Raw genomic sequence first — 20,590 nt, forward strand, 5'->3', positions numbered from 1 at the left:
TCTCAGATTTGGCATGCTCACAGCTACCTAAGAGCAGTCAGCAAGATTGCACAGATTTGACCTCTAAGTCCATGTTCATACCTTACCATCATGCAATCTCATTGTTGCAAAGTGATATCACAGTGTTAACCTCAAAGTCTTTATTTCCGGATTTCATCTTGTCATGGGAGACCTGAAGTTTCTCTGGATTTCTGGCTTAATGATTCCCTCTCTGAGCCTCAACTTTCTTATCTATAAAGTGGGGATAACAATAGGTTGCAGAGTTATTTAAGTAAGATAATGGATGTGAAAGTCATTTGTAAAACTGTCAAGTATTACACAAGTGAGGGTTATTCCTCATCACTAGCTTCCATTCTTTAAATGTGACACAGTGCCGCATAATGATAAAATCCCCTGAGAGTTTGGGGATTCTAACTAAGCTCCACCACTTATTTTCTGCCTGAACTGGGAGAACTTATTCTCCTTAAACCTCAATCCACTCATCTGTGAAATGGGTGAGTTATTCTCCTCTCATAAGATTGCTGTGCATATGTGTGTGCTAAGTCACTTCAGTCATGTCCGACTCTGTGACCCCATGGACTGTAGCCCGCCAGGCTCCTCTGTCCATGGGACTCTCCAGGCAGGAGATGGGTTGCCAAGCCCTCCTCCAGAGGATCTTCCCAACCTAGGGATCAAACCCTCATTTCTTAAGTCTCCTGCGTTGGCAGGCAGATTCATTATCACGAATGCCACCTAGAAAGCCCCATAAGATTGCCATCAAGATTAAATGAGGTAATATGCTTTTACACATTGTGGACATCTAACCTAATGATATGGAGAGATCATTGGCCTGGGGACACTAAGAGGTCCTTGATGAGTTGGAGACTGATTACACAGCAAGTGATTGTGATAATGCCAAAGGACAGGGAAAGAACGGATGTATGGGAATAGGATAGTCTCACTAACTACACATGATATCACTGTGTAATTAGGTCTTTGCCCACAAAAGAATTGTTTTGACTGAGTCCTAGCTATAATGGATCCTAATTAACTCTAGCCACTGCACAGTGCAGAAAAGACTGCTGTGCTGTATCCCCTGGCTTCCATAGATCTGCTTTTGTATATTGAAAGAAAACTTGACTATATGAGTCAGGCTGTGAGATGAAAAGAAAATATGCTGTTGATTGATTGTCTTCCTCTAAATTTTGGTGACCAAATTTCAAAGCCCATTTCTATCCAATTTGCTAGCGCATGATGAGTAAATATGAGTCTGGGTGTATATGCATTTTGAACAATAAGGGACAACAGCCTGACATGGGGAAGTGTATCTCATCAGAAGAAAAACAACCGAGTTCTGAGTCAGTGGTGAGGCATTTGTAATGGAGTCATGAGATGTCCTCTTTCCTACAATTAGTAAATTTTGCTTTGATCATCTAAGTCAGGACTTCTCAGCCCAGGTGTGGGGCCCATGGGTGAGCTGTGGGTGGTGTGGTATTGATCCCTCAGTCCTCCCGGTGGCACAAGCATCCATCCAGCACCCTCATCTACCATCCCCAGGGTGCTGCATAAATAGTGTCCTCTCCCAGGGTGCTAAGAGACACTGAAGTCCAGGAGACACCACTGTGTCCTGCCTGTGCAACAGGAACACGTGATGAGCAGAACTTCTCACAAGTATTTCTTTACCGAGCTTGACCCTAACAATGAAGATATGTGGTAGATAAACTAGTAGTCAAACAGGATGCCTGCTCAGCCTGAAACTTTGACCCTAAGATTTTTTAAACCTTGTTAGGGAAAAGCTTTTATTTTTCAAGTGAGAGTGAGAGTCACTCAGTCGTGTCCAACTCTTTCCAACCCAGGGATCGAACCCAGGTCTCTCTCATTGCAGGCAGATTTTTTTTTTAAAGTTACTTAAAAATCTGCAAATACAACCTGTCTTTCTAGAGGTGGAGCTCCTCTATTACTTCAGGCTTGTTTCTTTGACTATGAAGAATACCCAAGTGATGTCTGAATTATGCAAATGTAAAGCCATGATTCTCTTTGGAAATGTAATTGTTTAAAATGCATTTTCTAGTTTCAAAAAGCTAACTTCTTTTTTGCTTTGGGGAGAAGTGGGGGTAAGGGATAGTCTGCTGGTGAAGCAGAGCTAGGATTCCAATTGAGGTCTATCCAAAAAGATCAGGTTCACAAGTGCCATGCTACACTGCCTCCAGCAGGCGAACAGTGGTGGGATGAGATAAGCGTGGCAGAAAGAAGGTTGGCTGGAGGAGTGGGAGTTGGGAGAATGATCATGGGGAACCTTAACACCAGGGAAGGTAGGAGTTGAGGAAAAGAGAAAGGGGAGATGAAGACAAAGTGGTGATTCCTAGACTGAGCCTTGGTGGGTCTCTGACCCTTCCACCAACAATCCATATTCTCCTTGCGAGGCATGTGGGTCCCTCCTCCAAGCCAATGCCACATGCTCTGTACATTTCAGTGTCTTTCTACCTTCTTTCAGGAGTTAAGTGAGGACTCACACTCCTCTGTGACTTCCCATCCAGCATCTCGGTCCGAAGGATCCCTTCCCACTTACTGTCGTTATTCCAAGTATTCACCCTATTTGCATTCCCACCCAAGAAGAGAGGAACAGATTTCACATGAAATTTGGTCTTGAGATACTGTGTCCAGAGCTTAACCTTTTAGCTTCATCCTCAGGGCACATTTATAATTTGAATCTGATATGATGTCTTTGTAAATCTAAGAAGAAATTAGTTTATTGTCATCCTATTTCTTCTGGTGTCTAAGACTAATGAAAACAGCCTCAGAATTTACAGTGTCCCTTATAGTGCAGAGCTTTTGGAGAGAGTCAGAAGAATGAAGGGCAGGGAAGGTTCAAGAGAAAAGCTTTCTCTTTGAATCACTTTCTCTTTGTCTCACCTGTATCTACTTCCCATGTGACCATAAAATCACCTTTACGTCTTTTAACAGGTAGGGTTATAGGCAAAATTGAGTCTTTCTAAATACTTCTTAACCCAACCACGCAGTGAAAAGAACAGCTGTCCTCATTGTTTACATGTGACGTGTTATTACATTGCTTGGATAATGCTCCTTGAGTATAGAGACCATGTCTTTTATGTGGAATAATAGTCTATCTGGTTTGCCAGCTGATTAGTCTCTCTGCCATTTCATCATACATTATTCTTTGAATCCATTGTCATATCCTGCACAGTCCTAGGCACAAGGACTTCATTTCTGGCGAAGTAATTCACAAGGAGATAGGACCTCCTTGAATGAAGACATTACTCTAAGCTTTTCCTAGATACCCAACTCAGTTTTATTCTAGGAATAGTGCTTGTTCTAAGTTTCCAATTGCATTATTTGATCTACTGTGGATAAATTTAAACATTTAAAAATATACCTTTTAATGCATATTTAAAATTCTTATAATCTAAATGAAAAAAACGATTTAAACTACATGCCCATCACTGTTGAAATTTAGATGCTTGTCTTTATTTTTGGCTTTTATTTAAAAACAGATCCAACTCAGTTTTGATTACTGAAGTATGTTAATTCTGGTGCTTTTACTTCACTTCTATGTTCTTTTATTATCACTTCCTGTATGAATACAATCAAATTCTAATTCTGCATAATTTTCTTATAGTAGGAAATGTTGCTCTTAAATAAACAAGCAATTGGCTTGGAGGATTGGAATAATGTTCTCTATCATTTTATATGCTGCTGCACATCATAATTTGTTAATGAAGAGAAAGAGGAGTACTGGCAAATTTATCTTCATCATTATTCAAATAGAATAGTTACATATAGTACAACACTCTTCCATTATTGCATTCTCCTTCAGTGAAATTATTTGGGTAAATTTCAGATTTTCATTAATTTTTTTTTTACTATAATCATTTTTGTTCCAACCCCATCCACAAAGCCCAAATTTTACGTAGGAGTATGGAGAAGGCAATGGCAACCCACTCCAGTACTCTTGCCAGGAAAATCCCATGGACGGAGGAGCCTGGTAGGCTGCAGTCCATGGGGTCGCTAAGAGTCGGACACGACTGAGCGACTTCACTTTCACTTTTCACTTTCATGCATTGGAGAAGGAAATGGCAACCCACTCGTGTTCTTGCCTGGAGAATCCCAGGGACGAAGGAGCCTGGTGGGCTGCCGTCTATGGGGTCGCACAGAGTCGGACGCGACTGAAGTGACTTAGCAGCAGCAAGCATATTTGAATCTCTGGATCTGTCATCAACGAGAAAAATTTAGGCTGTCAGATCCAGCCATTTGTTATATATTGATACTTCTGAATCCATGCTGTTTGGATTCAGAAACATGTTTGTTATGAAACAGGTTTGCCTGTTTCATAAATATAAGGTGTTTTGCTAGTGACCCATGATGAATGCATAGCCCGAAAGCCTCCTCTCTTTAGTTCATCTCTGCAGCTTCACACTGAGGCTGCATTTGCTGTCGCCATAATTACTAAGCTATGTGTACCAATAAGCCCTTTGGTGCTGCAAGAATAAGTAGGAAAGGCCAGAAGTGACATTATTCAGGAAAAGGTAATTTTCTTTGCCGCGGCTGCTGATGAAGTCAGCACACTCTGGTCTGGTGGCCCCAGCACCGTGAAGTGGGCTTCTGTGCGTGTGCACGGTCATGGGGTGCAGGATGCCACCTCTGCTGTCCTCGCCACGGTAATCACCAGGGTCAACCCGATACCGCTTCCACTGACCCTCTCGCAGCAAGCGACGCGCCAGGAATATGCTCCCAGCTTTTTTGAACAACTTTAGGATATTTTGAGAACGTTTTTTACACTGATTCTACACTGCTCATAAGTGTTTGCTGTAATATAAGGTGTATATAAGGTGGTTCAATAGAAGTGAGCCACTCTGATCAGAATGTAGACATAGGGAAGGGATGTCCCTGGTAGTCCGGTAGCTGAGACTTCACGCTCCCAATGCAGGGAGCCCAGGTTTAATCTCTGGTCAGGGAACTAGATCCCCCATAATGCAACTAAGACCCTGTGCAGCCAAATAAATAAAAACATTTCTTTTAAAGAAATAGGGAAAATGTTAGGAGGGTCCCCACTGGCAAGGGGGTAGGGTGTGCAGGATAAGTTAGAAAACCCACCCAGGCCCACACAGTCTAAACGAGGAAGTGTGTGTGCTTGGTCTCTCAGTCGTGTCCGACTCTCTGTGGCCCATGGACTGTAGCCCACCAGGCTCCCCTGTCCATGGAATTTCCCAGGGAAGAATACTGGAGTGGGTTGCCATTTCCTACGCCAGGGGATCTTCCCAATCCGGGGAACTTATGTTGTAGCTTACATCTCCTGCATTGGCAGGTGGGTTCTTTACCACTAGCACCGCCTGGGAAGCCCAAACAAGGAAGGGGCTGACCTGGGCCGACACAGACCCTCTCTCAGAGCTGGTTGGATCCTTTGTTTGAATTTATTGCATTGCTATCACTTTGTGGATATATTTTCACCTTCCCTCTTTTCAGATTACGCTTCCATTTTCATTGTCTCTGAGCAAGAAAAGGAAATAGTAACCGGAGTGTAAATAGTTAGACGGGAAGGCTTTTCTTAAGCACAAAAACGTGCACACAGCCTGCCACCCCTGGCAGCATCCTCCCTGAGGCTCTGCTCTGTCTCCCACCATGAGGAGCTGTGCTGAGAGGACAGAGGACAAAGCCCTGTGTCCTGCTTCCACCTTTGAAACTTACCACCCCTGGAACCTTGGGGAAATGCTCACATCGTCACCCTCAATTTCCTTATTGTAAGTAAGTGATCTTGCCTCTTCCTTTCTCAACAGTATTTCAGGGATCTGCTGAAACATTATGCTGAAAGCCCCATAAACATGCAAGGGGTAGGGGGGCTGTGCTTTATTTAGTTTGTGGCATTGGGCTGCTGGTGTAGTGGCCTGCATACACCTGGAGTTCTGTAAACATTAGTGGCATTCTTTAAAGTTACACAAGCAATGCAATACCCTCTAGGATCGACAGAAAATAAGCTCCACAGAACAGAGCCATTGTTTCTTAAGCACCTACCACATGCCAACATCATTCTCAGAGCTGTAAAGAGAGGCCCCGACAAAACTCCATAGATATGCCTCACACTCACTTAGAAGAGAAAGGCCGGCTGAGTGTAGGAAGTACTACAATATCTCCACCTGACACCAAGTAAGATGTCAACAAGTAGAGAAGGCGAGAGGCATAGCTATAATAGTGACTACTTGGAAATACTTCAGTGTTTACAAAGGGTTTTGAGTTTTATTTTCTTGTAAGCTTCATCCCCTGGACCACTGTGAGGACTGGAGTGAAAATAAATGTGTCAAGTTGAGGGTTAGAATGACAAATTCTGCAGTTCTGATGAGGTTGGGGTGCAACCTTAAGGCCTCTGAGGACCAAGCAATGGGCTTTCACCTCTAATCTGTCATCAGTATGGAACATGGAAGATTTTTGAGAAATGGCATAATCAGATGCAGAGTCTTAAGACTGGAGAACAATTAATATTTCTGAATTCAGATGAGAGATAAGGTCTGCATTAAGAAATGGTGGCAGTAATTGGAAATAAGTTGAGAGACAAGGATTTTCCTATAGACATTTTTTTCTGCCCTAATGATAAATGTTTTTTTTTTTTTTTAAAAAAACAAAAACAATTTATTTCTTTTTCACCTCTGATCTTAGAAAAGATGGTTTTAAAAAAAAGTAATAAAGCAACAAAGAATCATTTCTTCCCCCAGGTAAAGAAGAATTGATTCAATCAGTCATTGATATCCTGTTTTTTCAGTGGTATCCAGTTCTGAAAATTGCATTCTTATCCAGCCAGACCCTGAGAACAGGTTACAAGTCCCTCTTGCACAAGCCGGACCGTCCCACTGCAGGAAGGCTGATCTTCCCACTGCAGGAAGGCTGATCTTCCCTTTGCCATGGGGCTCCTCTAAAGAGGATTCTGCCCCAGTCATACGTCCCAGCCCCAGGAAGGAAACCAGAGAAAAAAAGTGTCCTACTCACCATCAGCAGCTTCTCCAATCTGACTTCTTTGCTTAATTTCTGGTTAGAATAATGACTGCTATGCAGAGAAAACATTCAGCCAGGGGCCTGGCAGGAGTCGTCTCTGGGTGCAGACCCCAAATGTCTTTCCTATCCGGCAAGTGATCCAAGAGGAAAGTCAGGCAGAAAGCTAGCAGTGGTTCTCTTTCCTTCATTCTCTCATGTCACATTCTTGCTTTTGTTCTAATTCTGCATGAAGCTAAAGCAAGGGGGACAATGTCCCCAGCTCTGGACAGCTCCTCTTTGTAAACAGCCCACCAAGCTGAATCCTTATCTCTCTCAGATTAATAGTCAATGTTTTCTGAGCACCTACTAGATGCCAGACACAGTGCTGAGTTTTCCCTCACTCATCAGGCTTTTTCTCATTTCGTATTTTCACCAAACAGCCACATGAGAGGTATCACTATGTCTATTTCACTGTAGAAGAATGAGACCTTAGGGAGGTCAGATGACTTTTCCAAAGTCACATAACACTGGACGACAATAAGGACTTCGATTCACTTCCTCTGCTGCCAAGTCCAGTTCTCTTTCCATATATCTTGCTGGGGGATGCAAAAGTTGCAAGAAGTGAAGAAAAGGTACTTTATAGTCTCTGCTTGTCAGTCAATTATTGGATTTCTTACTTGTACATAAGTTTGATGGACGAGCATTAATATTTCAGCCACATTGGCCAGGATACAGACTGATTGATCAGTACCTTCCAACAGAAGCATTCAAATACCAAAAGTGACCCAGCCAGAGATGTGGGAGGGATGGAAGTGGGGAGGGTGGTTCCCATGTACTCCCCTGGGGCCACCAGCTGCATGAGTTTGTCACTATGGTTAACTTCTCAAAGCCCCTCTTAGCCCCTTGGAGTAAAACCAAGACATAACATTCCTCTCATCAACTCCACAGAAAGATTGTAAAGATGAAGTATCTGAGCCACAGCTGGAATCCCAGACTCCCTCACTTCCTTTCCCTATCTTATGTAGGATGCTATTTTTGTAGGAATATTCATTTCAAGCCAGGAAACAGTAGATGTTAAACACATGTTTGCTGAATAAATAAAAAGAATTAAGAACTATTCTTAGACTCTGTGGAGGCGCTTGCATCAATTAGCTAAATGTATTTGTGGCCCCTGGGAATGTCTACAAATGAGACTGGAGCTCCTTCTGTGCCTCTGGCTGCAGGTTATGTGAGGAGGCCTGGATCCCTGTAGTTGATCTGTTTGGCCTCCAGAGTCCTTGCTGGCTCAGTCTTCTGTTTTATGGTCTTATCAAAACTCAAATAGTCATTCTTGTCTTTCAAATAAGAGACTATTGGACTTCCCTGGCGGTCCAGTGGTTAAGACTCCACACTGCCACTGCAGGAGGCACAGGTTCGATCTTGGTTGGGGAACAAAGATCCCGTCTGCCATGCCACACGGCCAATAGCTAGACAGATAAATAAATAAATAAGAGGATATTTAGTACATCTAGCTAAGCAGAAATGTATCACTATAGGAATTCCATGGAAGTCAGCCAAGGTAGGGTCTTACCTGTACAGCCCTGGAGAATGCACGGGGGCCCTCAGAGCTTCCCCCTCTTTTCCTCCCTGCAGCTGGCACTGAGCTGGCATCTGGCACGAGGTGGCCCAGACAGGTAGCTCTGATGCAGTGGTCTGCTGGCCAGGTGTGCTGATGGCAAGGGGACCCATCTGCTTCATCTGAAGCCCTTGACTTCAGGCACTCTGACAGTGTCTTTCGTTGGATCAGCTTTGTAGTTTCTGCGTGTGGTTTAGTGTGGGCCCTGTCCATTTACTCAAGGCCACTTACCTAAGGGCACTTTAAGCTTGCACTGTAAGTTCACCTCCAATTGCTGGCAATCTGAGAGGGGTGTCGGGGGAGTCAGCCATTAGCTGGACTTGAAGTAAGGAGGAAGGCGTGGGCATGAAAAGTCAGCAGGTGAGTATTGAACAAGGGAGGATTTAGAGTGCTGTGTGCATAATATCGTCTTTCGGCTAAAAGGGGGCATTTACATGGTGACAGTGGTGCACTCTTTAAAGACCAGGGTGAACGTGGCCTTGGCCTCCTAGGCACGAGAATAACTAATGTCAGACTTGCACGTGTGTGCCTGTAACACAGGCTGAGGGAGTAGGGTGAAATTCCAAGTCCAATTCCAAATCCGATTCAATTCTAATCCTAGCTGGTGTATAAACCCTTACAAAATGCATGGTTGGCATGTAAAGGCTTGTTTGATGAATCTGTAAGGGAGAGTCTAGAGATCATGGTACTTGCCAATGACATCAAGAACCTGTTTGTAATAAATACTGCCCAAGGAATCCAGGAACCATGACCGAGGTAAATGCCGAGGGAATCAAAGAAAAGTGGGATCAACCGGAATGGCCATCAAGGGGGCTTTGTTAAGTAAATGTCGTGCAATGAACTGTGAGCCTCAGGTTACTAAGTATCCTATCAGCTGATATCCAGTTCAGTGCTTGGCCCTAGGTCAGTGTTCAATACCATCTGTTGAATCAGGTAATCAAAATTCAACAATTTAAAAAGATGAAATACATCCGCATGGAAGAATATCCACAATATACTTTTAAGTGAAAACAATCCCATTTATGGTTAGCATGTACAGAGTTCATATTGTTTAGTCTCTAAGTCGTGTCCAACTCTTTTGTGACCCCATGGACTGTAGCCCACCAGACTCCTCAGTCCATAACATTTTCCAGGCAACAATACTGGAGTGGGTTGCCATTTCCTTCTTCAGGGGATCTTCCTGACCCAGAGATCGAACCTGCATTTCCTGCATTGCCTGCAAATTCTTTACCACTGAGCCACCAGGGAAGCCCCACAGATTTCATATATATGCATTTAAATGTATAATATAATTTATATATATTTATAAAACTGTTATATATACATAAAACTGTTGGTAGTGGTTATTTTTTATGGAGTACTATTGGATCAGAGTAAGGGTGTTCACATTCTAGTTTTGATATCCCTTTATTACTTACATTTTTTGCAATAGTAACGTAGTACTTTAGCAGTCAGCAGAACTAAAAATATTTCCATTTTGGGAGATGAGGGAAAGGGTTGTTGTTGGATAATGTTCTACTCAGAGTCTATCAGAAATATATGTTTTATTGGCAGTAATGTGGGTTGTACTTTATTTTTTATGGAAAATAAAACTTGGGAAAAAAAGCCCAAGGCCAGGCCCTGTCTAGTCTGAAATTCAGGCTCTGTAGAACCAGGGCCCAGATATTTCAGAGTCCGTGACCACTGCTCACCCTGGGAAGACTGGAGGGTTTTCGTGGGCTTTATCTCAGAGCCTGCGGAAGGCGGAAGGCAGAATGAATTTGTTTCTAGAGAGCTTCCCGCTCACAGTCTCTTTGGAACCAGTTAAGTTCTCATCTCACGCCTGTCACCTCTCTGCGGGGGAAGCGAGTGCAGATGTGTGACCAGGTGTTACAGGTATGACTAGGCCATCAGGAGATGTGGGTCCAAACACCCCATTCTCATCGGGAAGAAGGCCTCCCTGCAGGCAGTGGCTTCGTGACAGATTTCAGGCAGTTCCAGCAAAGCCATTTTGTGATCCAGATGAGGGGATAGGAAGTACGTATTGCTTCCTCATATGAGCCCATCTCATCAAAGACTGGCAGGCAGAGCATTCTCTGGTCAAGGCAACTAAGCTATCGAGAGTGTTGGGTTTTTTGTTTTTAAGTTGCTAAGTCGCGTCCGACTCTCTGCGACCCCATGGACTGTAGCCCAGTAGGCTCCTCTGTCCATAGCATTTTCCAGGCAAGAGTACTGGAGTGGGTGTTACATAACTTCAATTCTCCCTCTATAATATTTTAATTTTTTTTTCTCTTTCTGCCCCACTGAGTTTCATTTCCTAATTTGCTCACTATATATAAATATGTCAGTTTATATATATGGTCTCCTTTCAAACTCCCACTGAGAGGCAAGTTCCACTGAAGAGAAATTTCTGAAGCATTGTGCTCTTCAGGTTTTTATTTAGTCATTTTTTTTTCTCCCAGTGAGAAGTAAGGACAACTGACCTTGAAATGAATTTGTTGGATTTTAGCCACCTGTAAAATTCAGTTGGCCAAAACAATGATGTCTTGGTCATGGTAAATGAATGCTTCCTCCCATTAACCTATAACTTTTATCATTTCCTTCCTTATATTTTAGGAGCCTTTTTTTAGTTATGTTTTCATAATTTAGACATTCCATTGGTTGGAAATTCAAAGCAACTCTTAGAGGACAAGGTTACATGTTCCAAAGAGGCAAACATTTTAATTAACCTGGCCCCTTTCGGAAACCACTGTGAGCTCTATGTTCCTTGCTGCAGCTAAATGTGACTTTAGTTGCTAATTTCTTGTAAATTCTGTTTTAGAAGAACTCAGTGCAGTTTGCATTGCAACTTCCTCTGAGGTTAACCAGACTGTCCAGGTTAAGTTATGGACTTTTTCCCTGGAAAATCTAACTCTGGGTGTTGAGAATTAACTCACCGAGTTTTGGAACCTTATGAGGAATGGCAGAAATGAAATGCTGCAGCTCTTTCCACTCCCCAGATACAAAATATATAGATGGGAGCATGTGCGTGTCGAAAGGTTGATCTTCCTCGCCATTTCCTTTCCCTGCGGTATCATTTTTAGGGGTTATTCCTTTTTTAGTTCTTTTTAGATGGAAAGTTAACTTCATAGTGTAGATTCCTGTGCGTGGTTCTTTGTTGGTGGTTTGGTGTCTTGTATATTTTTCCTTTGTCATCTGTGGTCAATATTAACCCCAGATTTATATTTTGGACACTGGATGACTGGATGTGTCCCAAAATAAGTTGGGAAATTTCACATTGCCCATCTCAGGTTAAACTACTGAATAACAGAATGCTGGTGTCTAATAGAATACTTGTGTGTTTCATTTAATTAAATGCAGTTGAGATTCAACAAAAATGAATATATATTATATATGTACCTTACAGTAGATAGGTACATAGAATGACCTTATAGGGTACATGAACTTGAAAGGGCTGAGGACCCAGTTGCTATGTAAAAGTATTTTTCAAGGGACTTCCCTGGTGTCCAGTGATTAAGACTCTGGTCTTCCAGTGTAGGAGGGCACAGATTCAATCCCTGGTTGGTGAACTGAGATCCCACGTGAGATGGGGGAGATGAAATGAAGATGGCCATGATATGAAGTCAAGAAAGTATAAAAAGTAAAAAATTATATATATATATATTACTTTATACACACATATCTATGTATTCTTCAAGGCTCTGAAGCAAAAGTCTTTAAGAGGTAAAAGCTGGAGCATGCAGGAGGTCAGAGTACCTGGGCAAGGGGGGCTGAAAGGAAGTCAGGGATGGCCAGGGTAGCTCAGAGCCTTTGAGCCACAGGAGGAAGTCTGGGTTGGTGTTCTCTGTGTGTTAGGAAGGCCACGTAAAGCTTTAAGCAGAGGAGGGACCTGGTCTGTTTTATGTTTTTAGAAACCCACTCTGGGGATCTGAGTGGAGAGCCAGGCAGGGAGAAGGAGGATAAGAGTGAAGAATGAGAATCCAGAGAGGAGGGTGTTACAGATGTTCAGGAAGGAGGCACTGGAGGTTCAAACTGAGGCATGACAGTGGAGATATGCAAGTGAATGGATCTGGGACAAATTTTAGAGACAGAGGGCAAGTTTGGACAGCTCCTGCTTATGGAACAAACGTGAAGGGAATCACGGGTGAGTCCTTGGGGTTGGCTGTGAACAACTGGGCAGAAGATGACAACCTTCAAGGAGACAGGACAGGCTGCGGTGGAGGAGACAGCACAAGGTTCAGAGGAAACCGGGAGCCCAGCCCTCCTGTGCGGCTGCCTTGAGCACATTCATGTGCCCCCTTGAGCTGGCACGAAGGACGAAACGGCGGAGAGTGTGGGCTCAGCCTCTGTGTCTCCCTACCCCCTCACTGCCCGTCCTCCTTCTCCCTTGCTGGTTCCTTCTCCTCTTTCTATTGGCAAAGATTCTAAATGGCAGGGTGACCAAGGGCTTGGTCCTTATCCCCTTTTCTTTTCCATCCTCATTCACTTCCAGTCTTTAGCTGTAAACACAATCTATGTGCTGCTGCTGCTGCTGCTAAGTCGCTTCAGTTGTGTCCGACTCTGTGCGGCCCCACAGACGGCAGCCCACCAGGCTTCCCCGTCCCTGGGATTCTCCAGGCAAGAACACTGGAGTGGGTTGCCATTTCCTTCTCCAATGCATGAAGGTGAAAAGTGAAAGTGAAGTCGCTCAGTCCTGTCCGACTCTGAGCGACCCCATGGACTGCAGCCTACCGGTCTCCTCCGTCCATGGGATTTTCCAGGCAAGAGTACTGGAGTGGGGTGCCATCGCCTTCTCCGATCTATGTGCTGATAACTCCCAAATTTAAATCGCCTCCTGGACCACTTTCTCTTACTGTAGACACATCCAACTGCCTGCTCAATATCTCCAGTCAGCATATAATCAGCATCTGAGAATTAACATACGGACACAACAAAGTCCCCTACCTCACCCCAAAGCCCTGCTTCTCCTGCATTTTTCTTATTTCAGTAAATGTCAGCTTCCACCTTACCAGCGGTGCCAAATCCCACCAATTCTCACCTCCTCTGCTCCCCTGGCTTCACCCACCATCATCTCTTGCCTGGGTCATTGCAGTGGTCTTCCCACTGCTGCCCTTATCCTTCTTTAGCTTTCTGTCCACACAACAGCAAGGTCCTGTTAGAATATAAATCTCTCCTAGCACTTCTCTGCTAAGAATCCTGCAATGGCTGCATCTCAGAGTGCAAGCCAGAGCGCTCACGGTTCCCTCCTGGTCGCACAGCATCTGGTCCTCGTTGCTCTTCTGATCTCATATCCTTTGTTTCTTCCCACGCTTGTTGCAGCCCTGTCCTTGAGTGTGCTAAGCACGCTTCTGTGGAGACCTTCTCATCTGCTGTTTTCTCTGCCTGGAATAGTCTTCTCCCAGTCATCTCCATGGCTACCTCCCTACCTCCCTGGTCTTTTTCACACATCACTTTCTTAATGGGGCTTTTTATTTAAAGTGTTAACACCTACCCACCCACTCTGCTATTCTCCATGGTGCATCTCCTTCTCATATTTCACATATTTACTGTGTATCTCTTCCCAAGAGGCTGTAAGCTCCAGGAGGACAGGAGTTTCGCCTGTATGTTCCCGGCTGAATCCCCAGGGCTCCGAGCCATGCCTCCCTCCTGATAGACACTTTGCCCACATTTGTGGATTGCGTGTGTTATCTCTTTCCTCTTGGGCTTCCCTGACGGCCTGTGTGCTAAACTGCTTCAGTCATGTCTGACTCTGCAACCCCAGGGACTGTAGCCTGCCAGGCTTCTCTGTTCATGGGATTCTCCAGGCAAGAATAGTGGAGTGGGTTGCCATACACACTTGGGAAGATGCCAGGGGATCTTCCCAACCCGGAGATCGGACTCACATCTCTTATGTCTCCTGCATTGGCATGCAGGTTCTCTCAGACCATAAAGAATCTGCCTGCAGTACAGGAGACCCCGGTTCAATCCCTGGGTCAGGAAGATCTCCTGGAGAAGGGAATGGCTCCCTATTACAGTATTCTTGCCTGGAGAATCCCAGGGACAGAGGAGTCTGGCAGACTATACAATCCATGGGGTCACAAAGAGATGGACATGACTGAGCAACTAACACTTCCCTCGTTTAACTACTGCTCTCTGGCATGTTATAAAGCTTTTGTCTTAATTTCTATATTTGCTTGTCTCTGAAGCTAGTCAGACACAATTGAAAAAAAAAAAGACAGTTGACAGTCACATGCAAATTGAGCTTCCTGTCTGGCTCCCTCACTCACAAGCTGTGGGACTCAGGACAAGTCACTTTGCCTCTCTGAGTTTTCTTTCTTCCTTTTCTTCTTTCTCTCTCTTTCTTATAAAATAGTGAAATCTACCCTACTTATCCCTCAGAGTTGCTGTGAAGGCTCAGTAGAAGAATGTATGAGGTGCAATCAAGGATAGGATACAGCATGTGTATAGCTGAGTTCCTTTGCTGTCCACTTGCAACAATCACAGCATTGTTAATCAGCTATACTACAATTCAAAATGCAAAGTTTAATAATAAAATAAAAATGTTGTCCTCTTAACAGAGAAAAAAACCAAATTCTAGTTTCATACTACTTTACCTTTAATATTTAAATTCACTCATTAAAAAAAAACAGGAGTAAGATGTAGTTTTCACTGACTCAACGCTAGAGGTTTACATATATGACTGTCTCGTTTAATTCTCACATAGAATCAGTGAGATATGAACTTGGACAACTGACCTCATTTCACAGATGAGAAAACTGAAGTGCAGTAAGAATTGAAGTGAATTACCCAAGAGCTGGTCAACAATAGAGCCAGTCTTTGAACCCGAGCATTTTTATTCCATGCCCTGTTCTACTGGCACAAAATAAACATTTTAATGACTGAATGGAGCAATTAAAAGTATTTGATCTGAGGTGCAACTTCTGACTCCGGATGGTTTGTTTTCTTTAGACTGCTAATTAATGTAGCATTTCCCTTAAGGTCCCCTCCCTGATCCTTCAACTCCAGCAAAATTCCTGTCTTCCAAAAGAAAAAGGTATTGTCAGGCATTTTCTATCCTTCCCTCTCTCCCTCAAAGGAAGAAACGGTATTTTATGTCCCTGGAAATTTTTGTTGTACAGCCTAACCATGTCCAGATGGTTCCCTCAAGTTCGGACATCATACTTAGTAAAGTGTTTGCAGTTATCTACTGAAACAAATTCTGGCCTAAATTGCAAACACCCGCTTCCCAGATAACTTATTCCATGCTCTTCTGCCTTGTTTGTCTTATGGCCTTTCTGTGCTAATGAATTTGTAAATGCGGTTTAATTACTGTTTACGGGAAAAATAGCCGCACACAGATCAGTCTCAGTGGGAGCCTTAGCCAAAATGTTGAAGCAATTTGTTTCTAGTGCAAAAACAGCTAATAAATGAGACGCACTTTTTAAACATGGGGAAAGGAACTCAAGTTCGGTTTTGAAGAAACAGTGCTTTCTACATCCTGGGAAATAAATCATTCTTTAAGAGAGCAGATTTTAATATCAAAGTGGCGTTTTTTCCCAAGGCCGTGCACTCAGTGATTTGCACAGAACCAAAGGGTTCTCACAGTGATTTGATTGAACGCCACACCAAAGGGCTCTTCTCTAAAGCACTCCCCAAAAGGAAAACTCAACATTACGTGTAAATTCCATAAAATGTTTCGGAGCTCTATAAATCCATGTATTATGTATTACCTTGTGTTTCTGAATTCTTGCCTCTGGCAAGTTGCCAACTTAGCAACTAAATGCAGTTTTGAAATTCTAGTACAAACCAGTCTCTCCTACTTCACTTTTTATCTCAAGGGGGAAAAAAAAGACACAAGAGGGAAGTGAAAGTTATTGAAAGGTTCAGTTTATAAGTTCTGTTTGTGCTGTGCTTGGAGCTGTGGTTTACTTTTGCTCTTACGTAAAAGGGTATTGGTCTGATTCTGTAGTTTAGTTTTGCTCTTATGTAGAATGGCATTGGTCTGATTCTCCGTAGAGTGTCACCTCTGAAAGTGAGCTCCTTCAGGCAGCTGTTGGTCGTGCTGATGCGAAGAGAATTGTTCCACCCTTCTCGGGGAGCAGAGACAGAGCAGGGCTGATTCTGCTCTGTGCAGAACTCAGGGAGCAAAATCAGTCAGCTTGGCAAGTCACAAGGATTGCTTGTCATTTCCTGAACTGTGCATATAATGAAGGAAGTTTGAGCAGTGTAAGATTCAAACCCTGCCTTCAAGGAATTTATAGTGGTGGCAACAGATAGGTACACAGGCAATTCAGTTTCAACAGATCCCAAGGGTGGGGGGAGGGGGAGTTCAGTGAACATGGTCAACAAGTAGAAGCCTCAGATAAGTTCTGGGCATGCATCGTACAGCATGGTACCTATAGTTAACAATTTGTTGTTGTTCAGTCACCAAGTTGTGTCCAACTCTTTGCAACCCCATGGACTGCAGCATGACAAGCCTCCTTGTCCTTCACTATCTCCTGGAGTTAGCTCAAACTCATGTCCATTGAGTCAGTGATGCCATCCAACCATCTCATCCTCTATCATCCCCTTCTCCTCCTGCCTTCAATCTTTTCCAGCATCAGAGTCTTTTCCAATGAGTCGGTTCTTCGCATCAGGTGGCCAAAGTATTGGAGCTTCAGCTTCAGCACCAGCATCATTAACAGTACTCTATTGTATATTTGAAAGATGCTAAGAGAGTAGATCTTAAAAGTTCTCAACAGAAGAAAAATTTCTGTAACCATGTGAGGGTATGGGTGTTAACCAGACTTACTGTGGTGAGCATTTCCCAGTATAAACGTATATTGGATCTTATGTCATATACCTTAAACTTATGCAATCCTCTATGTCAATTATGTCTCAATAAAACTAGTGGAGAAGTGAAGAAAAGAGATCCCAAGACCGAGTCTTAACTACCAAATAGCTTTACTGTCTCAAATAACGTTCTGAAAGCCAGGGCCTCATCTTTGAGGCAAAAAGACTCCTTTTCCAAGAAGATTATTCCATATTTCCCTGTTGTAATTATTTATCTGAGTCATTTCTTCATTCACCTAAGTTATATACGGCGGGCCCTAGGGAGATGGAGTAACCTCAACAAGACTCCATCTCAAGGGGCTCACCCTGAATTGGGAGGGAGGCAGACATAAACAAACACCACAAAGTGAAAATCTCAAAGAAATTGGGAATCATTATTAAAATGGGGATTAAAATCTTTTATATATTCTGTAAGTTTCCAATACAAGAAAAATGTAAAATACAAGTGTAGAGCCCCTTTGTTAGAAGGGACTTATCTTTACCATGCTTATATCATAAGACTTTGGATATGGGAACTAAGCTCACCTCCTCCAAGAAGGCCTCCCTGATAGCACCCAGATCCCCTTTTGGCTCGGGTGTCCTGTCCATGTACTTTCCCTGCGCCACGTCCATTCCCCTGGTACCACCTTTTGAAAGTTTATTGTGTTGTCCTCTCACCGCAACCACCCCCCCTTCCATATGTAGGCAACTGGGTGTCCCTTAAGGAGGAGGGGTCGCATCTTACTTTTTGCATCTGCAGTGCCAGAAACATCCCTGATATATGGCATGTGGTTAATATTGACTGGCTCTGTGAATGGGAAGACGGGAATCACAGGGTTTTTTCTGTCTAACAAAAGTTGCCTTTATTCCCCACATTATATTAAGTTTTAAAATAAGTAACAAAGGGTATATTTTCTTATTTCTTGAAATATAAACACATTAAAACATATATTAATAGCATTTTAGACAAGGGTGCATATGAAAAATCTACAAGGACACACACCAAATTGTTGGCAGTGTATAAGTGTTAAGATTTGAAATGATGCTGACTTTCCTGTATGTGTTGCTGTGTTGTTTGCTCTTTTACTATGGATGTGCTATTACCGTGATAAGAAAATATGAAATTTTTTGTATCTTAAAAAGAAAAATTTGGCCAGTTTCATAAGCCACAATCATAGGACATAACTTTATGAAACATCATCTTTACTATATAAACACAATGTTGACAGTGATTTGACTTTTTGGCTTTAAATAACTGACCAAGCTTGGTAGCATTTAATGGAATTAGATGAGTTTCTACTTCCCTTACTCATGTCTGTCTTTATAATATTCAGAAGATACCCAAGCACTTTATTTGCAAATACTCTAAAGCATGTGACATTATCTCTTTTGCTCTCTCTCTTTTTGATCCTTTCCTTTAATTCTCCCTACTAATACTTGGGTTGGGTATTAGAACCCCGGTCTTTCTAAAGGCAGGCTCAGCCTCTTGCAAATAGATAAGGCAGCACTCAGTAATCATTTCTCTGTGTGTATGTGTGTGTCTTTTTTTTTCATTATAAATCTCCTGTCTTTCATTTGGCTCTGTGTCAAAGAAGTATCAGTTTTCACTGATACTTCTACTCTGCATCTTCTGCCAGCCCCTCTTTCTACATTTTATTGGGCTGACCACAAGGTTGGAAAGCCCTAAACAATGTTATTGAAGTCACACTTTTTTCTTTCTCCCAAAGGAATAATCACAGATTATAAAATGTGCCTCTGAAGAACAGGTTTAGGAAACTCTCTATATTGTATTCTTTTCTGTCTGCAGCTGAATTCTTGCTGTCAAGATGGGAAAACAGAACAGCAAGCTGCGCCCGGAGGTCATGCAAGACTTGCTGGAAAGCACGGACTTCACGGAGCACGAGATCCAGGAATGGTACAAAGGCTTCTTGAGAGACTGCCCCAGCGGACACTTGTCAATGGAGGAGTTTAAGAAAATTTACGGGAACTTTTTCCCTTACGGGGATGCTTCCAAGTTTGCAGAGCACGTCTTCCGCACCTTCGATGCCAACGGAGATGGGACGATAGACTTTAGAGAATTCATCATAGCCCTGAGCGTAACGTCAAGGGGGAAGCTGGAGCAGAAGCTGAAATGGGCCTTCAGCATGTATGACCTAGACGGAAATGGCTACATCAGCAAGGCAGAGATGCTCGAGATTGTGCAGGTACGTAGCCCCTGCCCTTTACAAAGGGGAGAGTGTGAGTCACAGGAAGCACTGGAAAGCCCACAGTATAGCTTAGTGGAGAGATTGCAAGCTGGTGGCCTGCCTGCTTGCAATTTCCGCTAGCCAGGGTCTTTGAAAATATGGAACCCATATATGAAACAGGGAGATTACACATAGCAATGCAGACTGGTTAGCATCTCTTGGGAACTCAGGAGCTCTGCTAACACTAGACCCACATTCTTGCCTGGAATAGGTCACCAGGGGCTTTGCGGTGACTCTCCCCTACCGAGGGACACGGACTCCTCAGGTGGTCATGATCACTGGGGCCACTCCATCCACTCATTGCAATGACCTGCTTGGATCCAGAGCCTAGAGTAATGTTTATGACCAAACTCTGACCTGGGTTCAAATCCTACCTCTTTCAGTCACTATGTCTGTGACTTTAACCAAGTTAGTTCACCTAAGTAAGCCTCAGTGTCCTTATCTGTAAAATGGAACCACAAAAGTACCCACTGCTGTGGGATTATTTTTAGATCGATTCTCCTTGTTCAGTGGTTAGCACAGTGCCAGTTATATACATATATATAACTAATTATCAGCAGCAGCATTAATTTCCAACTTTATTCAACTTTTTTTTTCTTGGTCACAAGGTACAGTTTGGGGGATCTTAGTTCCCTGACCAGGGATCAAACCTGAGCCCCTGCAGTGAAACTGCCAAGTCCTAACCTCTGGACTATCAGGGAATTCCCTAGACTCTTGAATAAAAGTAGAGATCTCTAGTCTAGTTTCTGTCTCATTAGAGATATGAACAGTGCAGAATCAAGGCCTCCATCACTTTACTAGGAAGTTCTCCATTTTATTTCCCCAAACCACTCACGCAGAGTGAATTTCCTAAAAGAACAGGAAAAGGGGCCCTAGTGTTGGCCACATTTTCCTGTGGGATTCCAGCAAGCTTTGCAGAGGAGGGACGGCTGAAGGAGCTACAGTCATGGCAACGACAGCTTCGTCAGCAGAGGATGGGGCCCGGAGACCAACCTCAGGAGCC

At 43.3% G+C, this 20,590-nt stretch overlaps 1 protein-coding gene across 3 annotated transcripts in view; it reads left to right on the forward strand.

Annotated features, from left to right (window-relative positions):
• The window catches only part of NCALD (neurocalcin delta), a 466,523-nt gene that overhangs the window by 425,060 nt on the left and 20,873 nt on the right, over nucleotides 1–20,590 (forward strand). For all 3 annotated transcript variants that reach the window (XM_070803092.1, XM_070803093.1, XM_070803091.1), the window contains one exon: nucleotides 19,149–19,545. In XM_070803092.1, the coding sequence (XP_070659193.1) occupies nucleotides 19,168–19,545 (378 nt within the window). In that variant the 5' untranslated portion in view covers nucleotides 19,149–19,167. The remainder of the gene's footprint in view (nucleotides 1–19,148; nucleotides 19,546–20,590) is intronic.

Source organism: Bos indicus, chromosome 14, assembly GCF_029378745.1.
Source record: "Bos indicus isolate NIAB-ARS_2022 breed Sahiwal x Tharparkar chromosome 14, NIAB-ARS_B.indTharparkar_mat_pri_1.0, whole genome shotgun sequence".
NCBI classification, from domain to species: domain Eukaryota; kingdom Metazoa; phylum Chordata; class Mammalia; order Artiodactyla; family Bovidae; genus Bos; species Bos indicus.